Consider the following 19,703-nt stretch of genomic DNA (forward strand, 5'->3'; position numbering starts at 1 on the left):
ATGCCAGATGTTTATACTGAGTGTTCTTTTTAATTATTCAATTATTGTTTTGATACAGGGTTTCTCACTAAACCCAGTGCGCACTGATTTTACCATGCTGGCTGTCCAGCAAGCCCTAGGGAACCTCACAGCTCTGCGGAGCTGAGTTTGTAGGCATGGCCATTGTACCCAGCTTCTACGGTGGGTGACGGGAATCACACTCAGAGCCTGATGCTTGCACAGCTGCTGCATTCCCAGCTGATCATTTCACAGCCCTTTTTTGAGCTGCTTAAAATAAAAAGATAAAAGTTGTGGGTTTCCTAGTACTTTTCTGAACTTTTTCATTCCCCCTTTCCAAGGTTATAAAGTAGAGGTGGTGGAAAAATAAATGTTTGCACACTGTACCAAGTCAGACACCAAATGTCAAGTGAGGAGACTTATCTCACATCCAAATAGCCCTGTGCCAAAAGAAGGTAGGAAGGAAGGAAGGAAGGAAGGAAGGAAGGAAGGAAGGAAGGAAGGAAGGAAGGAAGGAGAAAAAAGAAGGAAGGAAGGAAGGAAGGAAGGAAGGAAGGAAAGAGAAAAAAGAAGGAAGAAAGGAAGGAAGGAAGGAAGGAAGGAAGGAAGGAAGGAGAGAAGAAAGGAAGACCAGAAAACAAATTAGTGAAGTATCTCATTCAACCCTTTGAAGACCACAGATAAGGAGTACAGATTTTCAGAAATCCTAAATCACCAATATGTTTTCCTGCTATACCATCTGGCTTAGCATTCCTTGTAGGTTTTAAAAAATAGATTAAAAATTATTGAACACCAGGGGTTTATTTTATTCTCTACAAAAATGTATCTGGCATGGTATTTGCAGTATTTTTTTAAAAAAAATTCTTTTAACTTTTCACTTATCAATTAAATCACAAGGTTGCCAAGTACTATGAGCTTACATACAGATAAGAGTAGGCAGCGTCCTCTTTGCCTTTCTGGATTGAGCATTTTAGCAAGAGTCCTCCCTCTTGATTAGTTTCTTTAGGTGTACAGATTTTAGTGGTTTATCCTATATTATATGTCTATATGAGTGAGTATATACTGTGTGCGTCTTTCTGCTTCTGGGATAGCTCACTCAGGATGATCTTTTCCAGATCCTACCATTTACCTGCGAATTTCATGATTTCCTTGTTTTTTTGTTGCTGTAATATTCCATTGTGTAGATGTACCACAATTTCTGCATCCATTCCTCCACTGAGGAGCATCTGGGCTGTTTCCAGCTTCTGGCTATTACAAATAAGGCTGCTACAAACATGGTTGAGCAGGAGCCTAACACAGAGGATCTCTGAAAGGCTCTGCCCTGCAGACTATCAATGCAGATGCTGAGACTTATGGGCAACCTTTGGGCAGAGTGCAGGGAATCTTATGAAAGAAGTGGGAAATAGTAAGATCTGGAGAGGACAGGAACTCCACAAGAAGAGCAACAGAACCAAAAATCTGAGCACAGGGCTCTTTCCTGAGACTGATACTCCAACCAAGGACTATGCATGGAAATAACCTAAGACCCCTGCACAGATGTAGCCCATGGCAGTTCAGTATCCAAGTGGGTTCCATTGTAATAGAACAGGGACTGTCTCTGACATGAACTGACTGGCCTGCTCTTTAATTACCTCCCCCTGAGGGGGAAGCAGCATTACCAGGCCACAGAAGAAGACAATGCAGCCACTCCTGATGAGACCTAATTGACTAGGATCAGAAGGAAGGAAAAGAAGACCTCCCCTATCAGTGGACTTGGGGAGGAGCATGCCTGCAGAGGGTGGAGGAAGGGAGGGATTGGGATGGGAGGAGGGAGGGAACCACAGGGGGGATGCAAAGTGAATAAAGTGTAATTAATAAAGAATTTAAATAATAATAATAATAATAATAATAATAATAATAATAATAATAATAAAGAGTAGGCAGCAGGGACTGTTGATAGTTCACAGCTCACCGGCGTGGAGGCTCTCTCTATTCTTGGAGAACACGTGTGTGATTGTTCCCCCTCAGCAGTGCTGCTGAAGAAATGGGCACCACCAAGGGGCTGGGTTTACGGCAGCTTGGGGTTCATCATAAAACTGAGTGGGAAGCACGGAGCTCCTATCCCTCCCCTCCTCACACAGGCGCACCTCCCCCAACCACCAGCATTCTGCCTACTCTATCTTTGGCAATACATATTTTTTTAAAATACGAAAACTTAATTGCTCCTGGGCATCAGGTATAAGGGAACGTGAATCCTGCATCTAGAGCTGCTGGTGCCCTGTGCACCACAGATGCCAAGGCAGCTTGGGTTAAGGAATGTGCTGTAGCCTTGTTTCAGGAGAGTTAGGAAATGGAATTGCTTGTGTATTTCTAACTCAGCTGTGAGACAATTCCCTGCATAAGTCAATAGATGACAAACCCAGTGAAGAATTGAGTGGACCAAAGAAGCCAGAGATCACAGAGAGTTAGGTTTTCATTAAGTCTGTTTTTTCTACTATTTAAAATGTAGTACTTAAAATAAGCTGTAAAAGCACATAGGTTTCCTGAGTCAGACACTTGGCAAACAAGGTCACGGGTGAAAGGGGAACAGCTGACCTGGAAAAGCGTCAGACGGGCAGACGGAATGCGTTCTCCACCCCCCAACCCCCCTCCCCCGGCCCCGGACAGATGTGTGGCGTCAGACGCCAGCTTGATGGAGGCCGCTGGCCTTGGTCTTCCGCGTGGTGTAAAGAAATGCCTTCTTTTCTTTCTGCCAGGCCTCTCCATCCGGAGCGTGTGCTGGAAAGCCGACCGCCTTCTAGCAGGAACCCAGGACAGTGAGATATTTGAGGTGATGGTGCGAGAGCGGGATAAGCCGGTGCTCATCCTGCAGGGCCACTGCGAGGGGGAACTCTGGGCTCTGGCCTTGCACCCCAAGAAGCCTTTGGCCGTGACAGGCAGTGACGACCGCTCTGTCAGGTGAGGCCTCACCAGACCCTGGTGAACTTTCCTGGGATGACAGATCTCTTTTGCCCAAACATGTTTGTGATTTAAGGATAAACTACAGCACAGGCACGCACACCTTCCGAATGGAAGCTAGAGCATTTAGCTAGCTGCTAGTTGGCTTCTTAACATGTTGCTGTTACCCTTTTTGGCTCCATCTTAAATCGTGAAAATCTTTTCAGAAGTGAAAAATGTGTAAGTAACACGTAGGCTGTCTTCCGGTTGTCTTTTTAGTTTAGGAGAAGAACCAGGCACATTTCTCTCTGGTAAGACATTCACGGGGAATGCTCAACCATGTTAGGATTTAATTAGACACTCACTCCTCATAAGACCGCCAGCTCTGATTTTACACTCGTCTTCAGCACATGAGCAAATTATTATTATTTTTAATTCTGAAATGGAAATTTAGATGTTGTCATCCAACAAAGGAGAATGCAAATTTTCAGGGCACTGTGTAATTTTGTCATGATGTGCATGGTTCTTGCTATGGGTCATCTGTTCTTTAGGAGCACAATATTGGGTAAAAGGACCAAACTGAGTAAGCCTCCAGGATTCTGACGATGGTTCCACTCATTTCAGATTGTAGTGTGTCTAATAAGCTTAAAGTACTCAACAACGGAGAGGACACAGGGAGGGTTGAGAGTAATCAATTCTTCTATTGATTGATTATGACTTCTGAGCCTTAGAAGCTAAAATAGAACCCTGTTCGTTATGCTAAAGATCACTGCTTTTTTCCCATTTACTCTGGGTTTATAAAGCTCTCAAAGCATAGTCTGCTCAATCCTGTTTTTTTAGTTTCCAAATGTAGAAACCTCATTCATTTCAGACTGTGGAAACTGCTATAGTGTCTTCAGAGGCAACATAAATGTCTATTTGCCATACTCACCCTTTGGCTCTGTTTCCACTCATTTACTCTCCTCTGAGTACAGTCGAAGCAGCCAAAAACAGTGCGCAAAGTTAAACAAAGATCTGCGGCCGGTTCTTATCCATCCAAAGGAAAGAGTTCACAGAAGTCCTTGACTCTTACATCTTTAGAGTTGAATCTCAGTTTTCAGCATGGCTGAGGAACTCTGGCCGGCAGAATCTGTAGTATTCTCAACAGTTGATTTGGCTAAACATCTAGTGTGTTTTTGCAGAGCTTTGAAGTAAGGAGGGTAGAAGCTGTGCTTTCTTTAGATGAACTTAGCAGCCTTAGGGAGACAGCACATCTGATCAAAGAGCAGTGGCGTCTTTATCATGCTAAAGTAAGCTGACATTGCTTAAAAACAGAACAAGGCCAAAAACAGCATGGAGTCACACACAAAAGAAAATGGATGAGCTGTTGAGATACCGTCCTGAGCCTTCCTGAGGAACCAGTCAGGCCTTCACTCCTGATGTCTGGGTTCACTTAAGGAAACTACCATATGGAACTTCAACTTGTTTTACAACTACAAGTTCCTGGTCCTTCCAGCAGACATTCATTGTGTGTGACAAGAAGACCATCCTCAGAAAGCCTTCACAGGACCAGCTCGATAACTCAGCCGGTAAAGACATCTGCTGCCAGTCTTGATGAGCTGTTCAGTCCTTGGAACTCACGTGGTGGAAGACGAGAACCAGCTCATGCATATGTCATCATCATCATCAATAAATGCCTTACAGAGATCCAATGCCACTCTACGACTAATACTAATAAATATGCACTTATTTGCATATTATATATTCTGAGTTTGGAGTACCTGGCTTAAGTGTCTAGAGCTAGGAACCCTATAATTTTACCAAAAGCTCTGTGAGCTGTGCTTGCTTCCTGATCCACGTTTCTCCACCAGAAGCTGTGCTTTTTGGCTACCAGCACCATGAAACATTGCCATTCCAATCAAAGGCCTGGGGCTTTCAAGTGATAACCATGAGTAAATTCCAGAGCTGTCCTAGAAACACTATTTATTCTCTTAGCTCAGATGCCCCATCTCATACCCCGGGGAAGTCAGAAAATGTGATATGTATTCCTGTCTATAAATGCTTAATTACCAACTACTTGAAAATGCTCATAAATGTTTACTGTGAAACTAAGAGTAACAGCATGTCCTACCTAGTTTTATGTCAGCTCTACACAAGCTAGTCATCTGAAAATAGGAGGGAACCTCAACTGAGGAAATGCTTTCATAAGATCCAGCTGTAAAGCATTTTCTTAACTAGTGATTGATGGGGAGGACCCAGCCCATGGTGGCTGTTGGTATTCCTGGGATAGTGGTCCTGAGTTCTATAAGAAAGCAGGCTGAGCAAAGCTATGTGAGCAAGCCTGCAATCAGCACCCTGTGTGGCCTCTGCCTCAGCTCCTGCCTCCAGATTCCTGCCCTGTGTGAGTTCCTGTCCTGCTTTCCTTCAGTGAACAGTGCTGTGGGTATGTAGGCTGAACAAAGCCTTTCCTCCCCGGGTGTCTTTGGTCGTGGTGTTTGTCACTGCAATGGTCACCCTCACTACGACACAGCGCCAGCAGTTCCTACCCTTGAAATACGGTTAACAGTCATTGGCTTAGATAAAGGACAATTTTGAACTTCCCAAGAGGAGACACTTTCTGACGTGGTGTTTCTGTCTTCTAGTCTGTGGTTCTCAAAACCTTTGCAAATGTAATTTCACCTCCTATTTCTTGATGGGTTTTCTAATGATGAAAGTGGCCCAAAGTTAGACAAACCACGTTTGCAGATTTTCTGACAGGCCATTGAAGGATGAGGTTGCCATGCTCTGTATTGTCAGTGTGAAGAGCAGGCTTTCCTACCCTGGCTGGGGGATGGCTCAGAGGTTGGTCTGGTTTGTGTTCTGCCCTGTTCTTGGTCCATAGGCTGTGGAGCCTGGCCGACCATGCCTTGATTGCTCGCTGTAACATGGAGGAAGCAGTTCGTAGTGTGTCCTTCAGCCCAGATGGATCGCAGTTGGCCCTGGGTATGAAGGATGGCTCTTTCATCGTTCTCCGAGTCAGGTATGTTCAATACTGAAAATAGTACTTTGAGATGTTTCTTTGCTAAGAAATTAAGGAGTATCCTGGTCATAAAATATGTCCAGCTGTTAGGAAATCCCTTACCTGTGACTCTGAAATCCCATACACTGAAAATCCAGATGTCTTTGGCAAACTCTCTGGAGGTAGAACCTAACCTGGTGACTTGATGTGAGTCTATTTATAGTCTCCAGCCTCATCACAGAAATAATGTGTTGTCTGATTTCCTGTTTAAACACACACACACACATTCTTTTCATGGAGGATACTACCCCAGCCACTACATCTAGAAGTTCCTTAACACATTCTACATGGAACGTTCTAAAATCTAAGCAAGCTCCCAAGGACATGTGTTCCTAAGGGCTTGAAGTGAGTGGTTGTGAGCTGTACGTGGCTGCCAAGAAGAGAGGAGAAATAGTAAAGCAGCACTCAACAGCGCTAAATTCTTATGAGTAAACCTGAACCAAATTCATGTGCATAGACTTGGAAGAGAACTGGAGTAGTTCTTGCGTGCTGACATCCTATACTGTTAATGCTGGACAAAAACCACTGTTCATCTGTGGAATTCCTTAAATGAATCAGTTATTCTGTTGCATCACCCATTTTGTAATTACAGCAAAGAAATACAGCTGTAAATTTTATATGGAGAAAATTCTGTGTAGTGTTAAGTGCTCTTAGCACAATTTATTACTTTGAATTCTCATTACCAAATTAATGAGCAATGTTTCTGCTCTCTGCTGAGTGATTGATGATAAGGTAGCTAATTACCAGGTTTCCTTTTTGATAGAACTCTCAAGTGCAAACAAAAGAAAACTGTGTAACTATTTTATGTTGTTGTAGTACAGCACAGTGGTGTGATGAATGGTAGCAAGTGTGGGGGTTATTTTGTGAAAGTAAAACCTTCCTGCTGTTGGATGAACTCCATTTGTTTTAGAGTTGATGATGCCGTCTTCACTGGTCAGGGAACCTATAGGTCATAATCCTGTCTCCTCGTTAGAGGGAAAAGCAACCCAGTGAGCATTCAGATATGAGCAGAAATTAATCTTAACAGAATTTGTCCAATTCCGTCTCCTGTGGCTGGCCACACATCTAAGAATATATGGTGGCACAAATTGCACTTGTAGGGTTTTAAAGAGAAGAGGATGAATATGATCAAAATACACTATATAAAATTCTTATAGAATTAATAATTTTAAAAGGAATTTGACCAAAAATGATACAAAATACTTTGGTGATTAGGCATATTCATTGTGATCTTTCATGGTGAGAACTGAGTGATTGTCGACAATTTTCTCATTTCAAAGCTAGGAACTTTCTTCTTTTTAGACTTGTTCTTTTTAATAACAGTAAGCATAATAGTTGTCTATCTTTTTCCAAGACAGGATCTTACCGTTTAGCCCTGTTTAGCCTAAAACTTTAGTATGTAGATGAGCTGGCCCCCAGCTCTCGGGGATTAGCCTGCATCTGCCTTCCAAGTGCTCGGACCAGAGGCGTGTACCACATCTGCTCTCCTTTTAAAAACATAAATAAGTGGTTTATTTTCACACTAATTCTGATATGGTTAGCCTTTCTCCATGGCATAATTTTTAGTGGCTTTTACCTCTACTTTTCATATCTTTAAAGATTTATTTATTTGCTTTATGTACATGAACATTCTGTTTTCATGCACACCAGAAGAGGGAATTAGATTCCATTATAGATGGTTGTGAGCCACTAAGTGGTTGCTGGGAATTGAACTGAATGCTGGAAGCGCATTCAGTGTTCTTAACCGCTGAGCCATCTCTCTCGCCCCTTAATTCTAATTTTTAAATAAAAACGTCAAATGATATATAGTGGAACATAAAAACAAATAATTTTGTATAAAGCTTTTTGTATTTACCCTAAGGGCAAAAAAATATTATGTAAAATGTTTATTTTAATTTTCATAAATAGAATATAAGTTATAAATATGTCATATCTTTTTATGAAAATAAACCTTTTAGTTTCTATCGGATTTTTCTCTTTTGTGATACACACCTCTTAAAAAAAGACTTGGGTTTTCTATTTCTCGATTTTCCGCTTATCACTTTGTATTTTATTCCTACAGAGATATGACAGAAGTGGTCCATATCAAGGACAGAAAAGAAGTCATTCATGAAATGAAATTCTCCCCAGATGGCTCTTACCTTGCAGTGGGATCCAATGACGGCCCTGTAGACGTCTATGCTGTTGCCCAGCGGTTTAAGAAAATAGGGGAGTGCAGCAAGTCCCTGAGCTTCATCACGCACATTGACTGGTCTCTGGATAGCAAATATTTGCAAACCAATGACGGTGCTGGAGAGAGACTGTTCTACAAAATGCCATGTGAGTCCTGGGGAGATGATTGTGCTTGTGGTAGATGCTCGTGAAAAGCAAACCTGGAACCACTTGGAGAAGTGTAGATAGTGTCCTGTGACCTCAGGGCAGGGAGTGTTTTCTGAGACAAGTCCCCTAGGTCACGGCCCTCAGAGAAAACATCAGTGAGTCGGGTCACATGCAAACGTAAAACATTAGGAAAACGTAAGTAAGACTTAAAGACGTAGCATGCGGTAGGCATATATACCCGTATTTAATGGGTACAGTATATACTGAACAGCACCGAAGGTCCATTTGGATTATTTAGCACTTGCCAAAGCATGTCAGTACTCCATGGTGACAGCGGAAAGCAAACGGTGCGCCGTGCTGTTAAGAACACGCATGTTCAGAACATGTTTGCTGTGGTGGTGATTGTAGGACCCGAAACCACAGCAGAATTCCTAAGTGGCCATCGTGTGAGGAGAGTCCAAAGTGTGTGGCCACAGAGGTACTGTGACGAGCTGGCTAGTCCCACTTGAGTCAGGATGGATGATCTCAGAAGTGGAATGCTGACGGAGGAAATGCAAATGGCGTGCACAGTGTGTGGTCACTTACATGAACGCTAACATAGTAAGACAAGTTCGCATGTTGGAACCACTTACATGTGCAGACAGGGGTATTCAAATGCATGTGAGTGCTTAGTGTTCAATTCAGGATATTGGTTACCTCTAAGGAACAAAAAAGAAATGAGCTTGATAATGAGTGGCCAGTGGATTTTAAATGACAATAATATGTTCTTAAAATTCTGTTATGAAGAGAGCGGTGAGGTGCCTCAGCAGGTAAAGGCACTTGCCATGCAATCCTGGTCTTCTAAGTTCGATCTCCTTCAAGTTGTCCTGTGGTCCCCACACACTCATATCCATATGCCCCACAATAATAGAAACAAATGATTTTCTATGATAAAGACCAATGGTAATCACTGAAACTTGGCACTACAAACACTTGCTTTCGTCTGTATAGTTGAAGTATTTCATCACTTTTAGAAAAAGACGACTTGAAATAGTTGTTCATGAACTTCCAGGAATGTGGAGTCCATTCTTAGTTCTGTGTCTAGGCCTATTGCTTTCTGTGCTTCCCTTGCTTCCATCCCTTCCTGCTTTTCGCTTTCTTTGTTGGCTGATACGTCTCTCCAAGGGGAAATAATTGAATAATTGAATGGCAAAATGGTCATGCTGTTTCTATTAGTGTCTTACACTTGCTTCTCTGCAACAGAAGTCAAGACAAAGGGATGTGAGTTGTGTGCATCCCCTGTGGTTTCTGCACGCTAGTAACAGTTACACAAATACCCCGGGGTCTTCCTGGTAAAGTGCTCTGGATTCAGCTTTGAAAGCCCATAGTTTTTCCTCATGTTTATTTTAGTATTTGCAAACTGGCTATAAGTTATTATGTGTTCCCCTTCAAAAGTTAAAACCTTTCATTCCTAAAGGGTTTCTCTCATTTGTTTTTTCTGTCATTCGCATTAGATATGTGATGATTAGGCAAATAAGTTTCTGCCAAGGTCAAAAAGAAACAGGATGGTCTGTTGAGCCACAGAGACTTTGAAACCATTTCTTACATTAGCTTACAGCCTTTAGAGAAGGGCCAAGGCTCCAAAGCTTTGTGGATTGTAGTCTTCTGTGGCTGAGAGTGCGTTATACCCAGGTCTGAGCGTCAGAATTGTGTTATCTGGGAAATGTCGCTTTTTAAAATCCCAGTGAGCATATTTTTAATTTTTGTCTATCTTGCAATGTTTATAAGAGATTCACCTCTCTTATGTAATATCAGTTTAGTGATATTTAGTTTCTAAGACTAATATGTTACATATTAATAATTTTAAAAACTTTTTATTTGTGTGTTTATTCTTCTCTTATATATTACATCACAACTGCAGGTTTCCCTCCCTCCTCTCTTCCAGCCCTTCCCCTTTCACACCTCCTCTTCCTCTCCTTTTTCCTTGAGAAAAGGGCAGGCCTCCCAGGAATATCAGCCAAACATGACATATCACATTGCTGTAAGACCAGGCACCTCCCCTCATATTAAGGCTAGAGGAGGCGACCCAGAAGGAGGAAAAGGGTCCCAAAAGCAGACAAAAGTGTCAGAGACTGCCACACTTGCACTGTTAGGAGTCCCAGGAGACCACCGAGCTACGCAACCAGAGCATATATGGAGAGGACCTAGAGCAGACTCATACAGGTGCCTTGACCGTCCCCTCAGTCTCTGTGAGCTCCTTTGAGCCCTGCTAAGTTGATTCTGTGGGCTGATTTCTTGTGCTGTCCTTGACCCGTCTAGCGCCTACCCCTTCCTTGCCCTGTTCTACAGGAGCTGGCCCATGATCCACTTTATGTTCGGCTGTGGATCCCCGCATCTGCTCCCCTCAGTTGCTAGATGAAGCCTCTCTGATGATCACTATGCTAGGCTTCTTTAATGATTTTTTAAAAGGAAAGAATAAAGAAAAATGCAACATAAATCTTAACCTCCAATAATTATATATTGTCTTCATTTTTTTATTGAAGAATTATTTACTTGGGAGGCTGAGGCAGAAGGAGTCAAAGTTTGGGATCTGTTTTGGCGAAGTTTCCTGAGGCTATTTTAACAAAGTGTTAAAAGGCGTAAAGTGCTGCATATAGCCAGTCCTGGTGAGCCTGATAGGCCAGAGTCAGATAGAAGGGGAGCAGGACCTCCCCTATCAGTGGACTAGGGGAGGGACATAGGGGGAGAAGAGGGAGGAAGGGTGGGATTGGGAGGAGCCAAGGGGGCCACAGCCGGGATACAAAGTGAATAAATTATAATAAATTAATAATTAAAAATTTTTTAAAAATTTTAAAGGGACAAAGTGCAGGTCACCGATAGAGCCTGACGTGTGTGAGGGTGATTGCTTCATCCTTAACTTGTCCACACGTAGGAGCATCTGGAACACGTTTGTCAGTTGGAACAAAGTAACATCCCGCTCCGGAGCGATGCTATGCATCCCCTCATCATTCTGTTATGGGCACTCGGCTTTTCCCCATGTATTCGCTGGACCAGGTGATGCAGCTCAGTTGCCACTGCAGCGGTGAGATTGCTCTGTGCTCTGAGTCACTTGCCGGGACGCAGTCCCTGGAGCAGGGGCAGGTCACAGGTCACGCTCCAGCTACATCCTCTCTGAGTCTGTGGTTGCTTAAATGCATTTGTTTAGAATGCCGACACAGTTCAGAATTTGGGGATACCGTTTCGAAAAGGTGTCTGTTCTTCAGTTCTGTGTTTGAAAGTATATGCTGATGGTAGTAAGGTAAGCATCAGGGTCAGCACCAGGATATATGCTTGACTGTATTGATTTTGAATTTTGAAATGGTATCTAGTTAAATATTCCCCCACACCTTTGCCTTTGTGGCTGTATTTGTGCCGTTTGCGCTCCTCACTGATCTGCTGGCAGAAATGGGACCTGAGCCCCGTGTCTGGAAGCGGCAGAGCCACAGCAGCTCTTAGGACCATTTCCCCACAACCACTTCTTACACCTGGTTCATCGTTAATTCTGTGGAGTCAGTGGTGAGAACTGAAATAATAAAATCCATTTTAAAATCTGTAGAGCCTCGATTTTTGCTTAAAGCAAAACATCATTTGTCGGGGCTGGAGAGATGTTGTGGTGATTAGGAGTGCTGGCTGGTAGAAGACTTGAGCTGGATTCCCAGCATCGTCAGGAGGCTGGCATCCTTAATCCAACCCTGCCATTTCTGATACCTCTGGCCCCTGTGGGCACCTGCACTGGCACACACATGCCCACATTCAGATACACGTTATGCATATAATTTAAAGCTTTAAAAAAAATGAGAATTTTCAAACACCATTTGTAGACCGGCAAGGTGGCCCTTGCCGCTGAGACCCAGGGCCTGATTTCAGACCCTAGAACCCACGTGGCGGAAAGAGAGAACCAAATCTTGCAAGCTGCCCTCTGTTCTCTGAGGGCAAGCTCATACGTGCACACCAGTAAACTATAAAAACTAAAGTTTAAGACAGGCTTAGTCAAGGCTTTGGAAGCCCAGCAACATGTTGGTGACTCAGCATTGGCACACATAACATAATGAGATCACATAGACATAAACACTCTGCAGTGGCACCTGAGTCTTGGCAAGTAAGGTCAAGGGGTGGCGGTAGCTGGAGACGTTACATTTAGCACAGCAATCACTTCCTGTTCTCTGTACTTTTACATTTTAAGCTGATGTTTTCTTTAAATCCTTTCCCGCCCCGAAAACACGTAACTAACTGGGTGCAGAGATTAGCACTCACAGTTCCTCTGATTAACGTATTTAATGGTTTTAGACATCAAGAAAAAAAATGATTAAAATATATTAGAATACGCTTCACATGAACATATCACATTGTATTGACTGTTTCAGCGGGGAAGCCTTTAACAAGTGAGGAAGAGATCAAAGGGGTCCCCTGGGCCTCGTGGACATGTGTGAAAGGCCCTGAAGTCAGTGGAATCTGGCCCAAATACACGGAGGTTATTGACATCAATTCAGTGGATGCCAATTATAACAGTTCGGTGTTGGTGTCTGGAGATGATTTTGGACTGGTCAAGTTGTTCAAATTTCCCTGTCTCAAAAAAGGTAAGCCCAAAGAGATGTTTCAGTGGGTGAAGATTTTCTCTGTATTCTAAGTGCTGCTTAGGCAGGCAGACTTTTTTTAGCTCTTCACAGACACTTCATTTTCTCTTGTCTACATTTATTCTTCACCTGTGTTGTATAGAATGTGCTGTTGAAGTCCTCTACTTTTGCTGTCTTACATGGTTTTGCAAATTTAGGCAAGAATTTGTTAAGAGTTAATATCATGAAACTTCTGAGCGTGTGTTTCACATTTCCAAACATTCATGTTACTTATGTTTATGGGAACAAATATTCCTTTACATTGGTTTTTTATTTCTTTAAAATATTATAACTTAGGGCTGGAAAGATGGCTCAGAGGTTAAGAGCACTAGCTGCTCTTCCAAAGGTCCTGAGTTCAATTCCCAGCAACCACATGGTGGCTCACAACCATCTATAATGAGATCTGGTGCCCTCTTCTGGCATGCAGGTGTACATGCAGGGAGAACACTGTATACATAATAAATTAGGAAGTGACATGAGCAGTTTAAGTCTCTGGAAGATTACTCTGATATTGTGTGAAATAGGTTTTTAAGCATTTCTCTGAGAGATGCTGTAGCTAGAATAGGTGCCAAAATAAGTGATTGGTTTAGATAGGTTTAGTTAGATAAAGCTGAGAGTTTTGCTGCTAGACTGGATATAGGACTAGCAGGAGGAGAAAAAGAATCATTAAGAATGTCTCTCGGGTTTCAGATGTGAGCAATTTTAGGATCTATAGAGATGTAGAATATTTTGTTTATTTATAGAAACTGTCTGCCTTAAGAAAGGATAAGATGTTCGTTCTTTCCATTGGTTTTTAGAAGTATTTAGGCATAAAGCACTGGTTGGAGCAGGTTTAACTAAGCCTTTAGCTCTAGGGCTTAAATTTGAAAGATGCATCAGACTAATGCGTAATGGAATAATTGAGGTCTTCTGGGGGCAGGCGGTTCTCTATTGTGTAAGACTGAAAATATGTTTCTGACATATTGAAAAACTTGATGTGGAAAGGAATGTGATTGCTTTTTAAATAATGATTCCGTTAAAAACATAATTAATCTCAAAATACTGTTTCAGGAGCCAAATTCAGAAAGTACGTGGGCCATTCTGCCCACGTCACAAACGTTCGCTGGTCCCACGATTTCCAGTGGGTGGTTAGCACAGGAGGGGCTGATCATTCTGTGTTCCAGTGGAGGTTTATCCCCGAAGCTGTCAGCAGTGGCTCGCTGGAGACCACACCCCAGGGTAAGCGACAGTGTAGTTCTTCAGTGTGTTTAGTTTTCAGCGATCATTTCAAACTGTTCCTAACACCTATCCTGGAGCTAAGGTGGTCTGGGAAAATCCATTTACATGTGTTTTTCTTTAACATAAGTAAAAGCTTCTGAGGGTCTCAACAGGCACATGCACTCATTGCTCTTGCAGAGGAGCAGGACTCGGTTCCCAGCACCCACACGGTAGCTCACAACCATCCCCATCTCCAGTTCCAGATCTGACACTCTTTCCTGACTTCTCAGGGCACCAGGCAGGCATGTGACACACACACACACACACACACACACACACACACACACACACACACACCACAGGCAAAACACACACATAAAATAAATGTAAAGAAAAAGTAAAAAAAAAAAAAAACTTTAGAGATAATCATTGAAAGGTTTTGCTCATAGGATGGACGCTCAGGCTATGGAGTGACCTTTGAGAATAGGGTAAAAGCATGCTTTTCAGCCCTCAGGGAGCCTGAAGCAGCAGGCCTGCTCAGCCAGTGTGTCAGCCATAGGAAACTTAGGGCTGCAGATAAGGGGTTCACACGTGGCCTACCATGTGAGCCCAGGTGGTTCGCAACAACGGTGCTTAATCTTTTAATTTGCATTCACCTGAGGTGTCCATAGGATAAGCAGTAACACAATAGACAATGGTGGATTCTAGTGCTTACGGATAGGATTCTGCAGGGACTTGACCGGGGCAGTTTCCAGTTCTTGGTGGGTATGTTTGAAAACTAAAGAGGATCTTGATGGTAGTGAGTGCTTGCAGTTTTCTTTAGGCCTGCCTTTCTCTTTGGTAAATGCTACACTTTTTGTTTTATAAAGTAAGATTTAAAATCTAGAAATCCTACTACCTAACAAAAGAATAGAAGAAAAGGTGACGGGGTGTGATGGCACATACCTGCAATGCCAGCACTGGAAAAGTAGGGCTAGGCCGATGCTGAGACTCACAGCAAACTCTGGGCAGAGTGCAGGCGATCTTATGAAAGAAGTGGAGATAGTAAGACCTGGAGAAGACAGGAGCTCTACAAGGACAGCGACAGATCCTAAAAGTCTGGGCACAGGGGTCTTTTCTGAAACTGATACTCCAGCCAAGGACCACTCATGGAGATGGCCTGGAACCCCTGCACAGAACTGGTAGCCCATGACAGTTCAGTATCCAAGTGGCCTTCATAGTAATGGGGACAGGGACTGTCTCCGACATAAACTGATTGGCCTGCTCTTTGATCACCTCCCCCTGAGGGGGGAGCAGCCTTACCAGGCCACAGAGGAAGACAATGCAGCCACTCCTAATGAGACCTGATAGACTAAGGTCAGAGGGAAGGGGAGGAGGACCTCCCTTTTCAGTGGACTGGGAGAGGGACACAGGTAGGGGAAAGGGAGGGTGGGATTGGGAGGGGAGGAGGGAGATTTGGGGGGATACAAAGTGAATAAACTGTAATTAATAAAAATAAAAATAATTTTTTAAAAAAAGAAAGAACAGTAGGGCTAACCTTGGCAGCTCACGGTCGTCCTAGGGGCTGGCCTTTGGAGTTCAAGATCTTCCATGGGGTTAGCCTCTGAAGTTCAAGGTCATCCTGGCTGCATAGGAGGTTCCAGACTTAAATTAAATTAAAGCTATAGCAGAGGTCTTTTACTTTACTTGGGTAGGGTTGAAGAAGTTGCTTGAAATGTCCTTTTGGCCTTTAGGATTTTCCTTGCTTCTAATGGTCTCTGTCTCTGCAGCAGGTGGCACCGATTCCTACAGTGAAGAATCTGATTCAGACTTGTCTGATGTTCCAGAACTGGACTCTGATATCGAGCAAGAAACTCAGATCAATTATGATCGCCAGGTCAGTAAGGAAAGAAGAAGAAAAAAAAAAAAGCCTGAACCCCATTTGATGGAGTTTAGGCAGAAGGAAAAAGTCCATATCTTGCTTTTAAATGCAGGTTAACAATAAAGCGCTTATCCTCCCAGTAAAGATTTAAGGGAAGGGCTGGGGAGGTGGCTCCGTGCGAGAGAGCACTGGCTGTTCTTCCACAGGACCGAGGTTCAGTCTCCAGCGCCCACACAGTGACTCGCAACCAGCCGTGAGTCCCAGGCACCCAGTGTTCCCCCGCACTGCAGGTGGCAGGTGTGTGTGGGGAACCCAGACACGAATGTGGGCAAAACAGTTCTACACTAACACCTTTAACCCCAGCACTTGGGTACAGAGGCAGGCAAACCTTCGTGAGTTTGAGGCTAGCCTGGTCTATTAAGTGAGTTCTAGGACAGCCTGGACTGTTGTTACACAGAGAAAGCCCGTCTTGAAAAAAAAAATCATGTTTTTAAATAAGTGGAAGGTAGTTGCAAAGATTTCAAGCTCAGTCCTGAACATTGGAGATTTTTGATTCTCTATCATGTAAAGCTTTGGTATATGAAAAAAAAAAAAGCTTTGCTCTATGCACACTTGTGTAATTATCATTTCGCCAAGGCAGGTGCATGTAAAGGGCAAGTTTTTCTCATTTCCTTAGCAAGTGATAGAAGCGTCTATTTTCAGGGCAGTCTGCACGTGAGCTCTAATCCTCATTTCTTGCAACTTAGGTAGCCATTGCCTGCTTATTTACAGTAAAGCCAACTGCAAGGTGTATTGTCTCTCAAGCAAGAACCTACTTGTAGTATAAAAGTTGCTTAACTGCATCCTGTTTTCCTCCACAAAAGTTAGCTTCATCTTAGCAGAAAGCAGGGACCAGTAAAGCAAGGCTTCGAAGGGATCATACCATGGTGGTAACTGTGGAGGTTCGGTTCTCTGCCCTGTCATCTGTATAAGTAGCATGTGTTTCCAGGTGTGTGCAACAGACTCTACACATGAATGTGGAGTTAACAAGACCCCAGATTCCGCACACATAGCTGTCACTGTTGCCCAGGGCGACACACCAGATGGGCCTGTGGCAGCTTCCACACACTGTCTTCGTGGGGCTGACGCAAATCCCGGCAGGTTAAGCTGCTTGCTCCCTTCCGTGTGGCTGCTGTTTTAGGATAATACTGACCCGACTTCTCTCCAGGTAATTCCAGTGCGACTCCACAATGAATTTGCTGCTTTTCTTCCTCATTTAGGGTTGGAACAATCAGATTAGTACAGAGGCCGTGCAGCTGACAGTTAAGATCAACTTCATAATAAGATCACTTTGACTGTGTTTTGATAAATGTATTATGCAGTATAAAGCACAAAAAAGGACTTGGGAGGAAACTGTAACAGTGAGAATATTACACAAACACTAAGCAATACACCCAGGAGAAATGAGACTTAAGCAAATGATGTGCGCTCTGGGAGGGGATAGGGCGTTGTTTAGTTGGCGGGTTTTACTTAGCGGTGCTGGGAAACAGCGGCAAGGCACGACCACTGAAATCCATGCCTTGGACTTGGTATCCGTGACTTATTTTCTGTTCTTCCACGTATATTGATTTACAATATTCCCAAGTTATTCCTGAGCAAACACTTTTATTCTGTTCTACAGATGGGAAGTTGAGGCCCCTGATGCTATGACATAGCCAGGAGAAATGCTAGAATTCGGCGCTCTGAAATAACTAGTTGATGACTCGTAAAAACACAGGAACAATTATCTTCAGACTGAGACACGTAGGTCACCACGTCTAAAACAGACAAAGCAACTTCTGACTTCTTTTTTGATGGCTTAGGCCAAGTCCTAAAAGGAAGCTTTATCATAGCTCCATTTCCTAGTTTTTGAGTGATAGAGTTGATCAAATTGTTGCGGGAATCTTTCAGTGGGAAGCACTCTGAGAGTGAAGAGAGCTGTCGCCAGTGGATGGAAGTCTTGACAGCTCCTGAAAGGCCTCCATGCTGACTCCAGTTTCATTTCTCATTTATATCCTAAAACCACACAGTGAGGAGGGGAGAGACCAGACGTGGCAGTCAGCAGGTTGTTAATGGCCCATTGTTTTCACTGTTCCTGCAGGTCATTCTGTCCCAGGTAGCAAGTGAAGGCATGCTTGACATACAGGCAGGACAAACGGTGCTTAAGTAAATCAATAAATCAGTATCTAATAATTGGTCTTTTCTATCTTATTCTACTGCAAAATGAAAATTTTCTTTTCTAAAGAAATTACTAATAGATTGTGCATTTTTTCCACATGCATTAAAGTATTGTTTTGAGACTAAAACATTGGAGAGGTAAAAAAAAAAAAACACATATTTTTATGTGCATTCATTGAAATATATCGTATTTCAGCAGCAGACTCTGAGTCTTGGGTTGACCCAATAGAGTAATTCAGACTCAGATCAGTCAAAATCCGTGAGGTCAGGAAACTACATGAGGAAGGGAACTACAAAGGACAATTCTAGAAAAAGAATGACTCACCAAGCTCCTGCTTTACAAACGCCAGAATCATCAGACATTTCTTGCCTTATAGAGTAAAATATATTTAATTAATAATTCATTTTCTTTCTTATCTACTAGAACATCAACTTGATCTTTTTCTGGATATAATTACCTAAGAAAGCAATAGCAATCAAAGGAGAAAGGAAATTATTTTAAACCTTAAGTGTTTGAAAGATTTCATGTTAGTTTGGTTCTATTAGGGAAAGTAATATTGATCTTACGTTACACAAAACCCACACTTTATTCGAACAATGCCAAGATGCTGTTTAGCAGCCTGAGGAGGGGTATTGTCTAAACATTTTTATTTTACTTGAAGGTTTACAAAGAAGATCTACCTCAGCTAAAGCAACAAAGTAAAGAGAAAAACCATGCAGTGCCCTTCCTGAAGCGGGAGAAGGCTCCTGAGGACAGCCTGAAACTCCAGTTCATACATGGGTAGGTGGCCTGCGCAGGAGACCCTGAGTTTCTTCCTCTGTCCCCACCAAGCTCGTCATCAGTCAGTCTTACTGCCAAGCCGAAGAGGCCTTTTAAAAAGATATTCCCCTCTCCAGCTTGCACCCCTCCCTGCAGTGAGGTCTCAGCTCACTGTCCAGCTTTCCTGGCCAGTGCGGACTTCATGGGCTTCTGCGCTGTAGCCACAGCTGCTGCTCATGGCTGTGTCACCACCTTGTCTACATTCTCTAGTCCTCCAGTCCCTGGCTCTGTTTTCCTAGATCCACTCTAGGACAAGGGTTTCTTCAGATACTTTTTTTCCATATGCCCAAGACATCTGGGTATTTTCATTGTCATCTTAAACGGTTGAGAAGAATGTAAATGTATCTGTTATAGTAGAAATACCTCAGTCATTTAAATGTAGCCAAGAGAAACCAAAGCGTCCCTCATGGTGTGGTGACCCCCCAACCTAAAATTATTTTGTTGCCACTTCATAACTGTAATTTTGCTACTATTATGAATCGTAACATGGATATTTTTGAAGATAGAGGTCTGCCAAAGTGGTCGTGACCCACAGGTTGAGAACTGAAGTTTACTCCATGGCTAGGCTGGTTGGCAGTAACCTCCAGGACTCTGCTTGACTGTGGCCCATGGCTGGGACTCAAGCAGTGAGCACTGGCCTTGGCACAGAGTTGGTGCCAGGAATCTGAACTAAAGGACTCATGCTTAAACATCAAACGTTGACTGACAGAGCCTCTCCCCAGCCCATAA

At 43.1% G+C, this 19,703-nt stretch overlaps 1 protein-coding gene across 1 annotated transcript in view; it reads left to right on the plus strand.

Annotated features, from left to right (window-relative positions):
* Nucleotides 1-19,703, plus strand: part of Eml6 (EMAP like 6) — a 233,400-nt gene that overhangs the window by 132,273 nt on the left and 81,424 nt on the right. Inside the window, 7 exon segments of the mRNA XM_055628808.1 lie at nt 2,733-2,934; nt 5,774-5,911; nt 8,013-8,269; nt 12,652-12,864; nt 13,951-14,118; nt 15,867-15,973; nt 18,817-18,935. Of these exon segments, the coding sequence (XP_055484783.1) occupies nt 2,733-2,934; nt 5,774-5,911; nt 8,013-8,269; nt 12,652-12,864; nt 13,951-14,118; nt 15,867-15,973; nt 18,817-18,935 (1,204 nt within the window).

Source organism: Psammomys obesus, unplaced genomic scaffold (genome assembly GCF_907164565.1).
Source record: "Psammomys obesus unplaced genomic scaffold, mPsaObe1.curated_primary_1811, whole genome shotgun sequence".
NCBI lineage: Eukaryota > Metazoa > Chordata > Mammalia > Rodentia > Muridae > Psammomys > Psammomys obesus.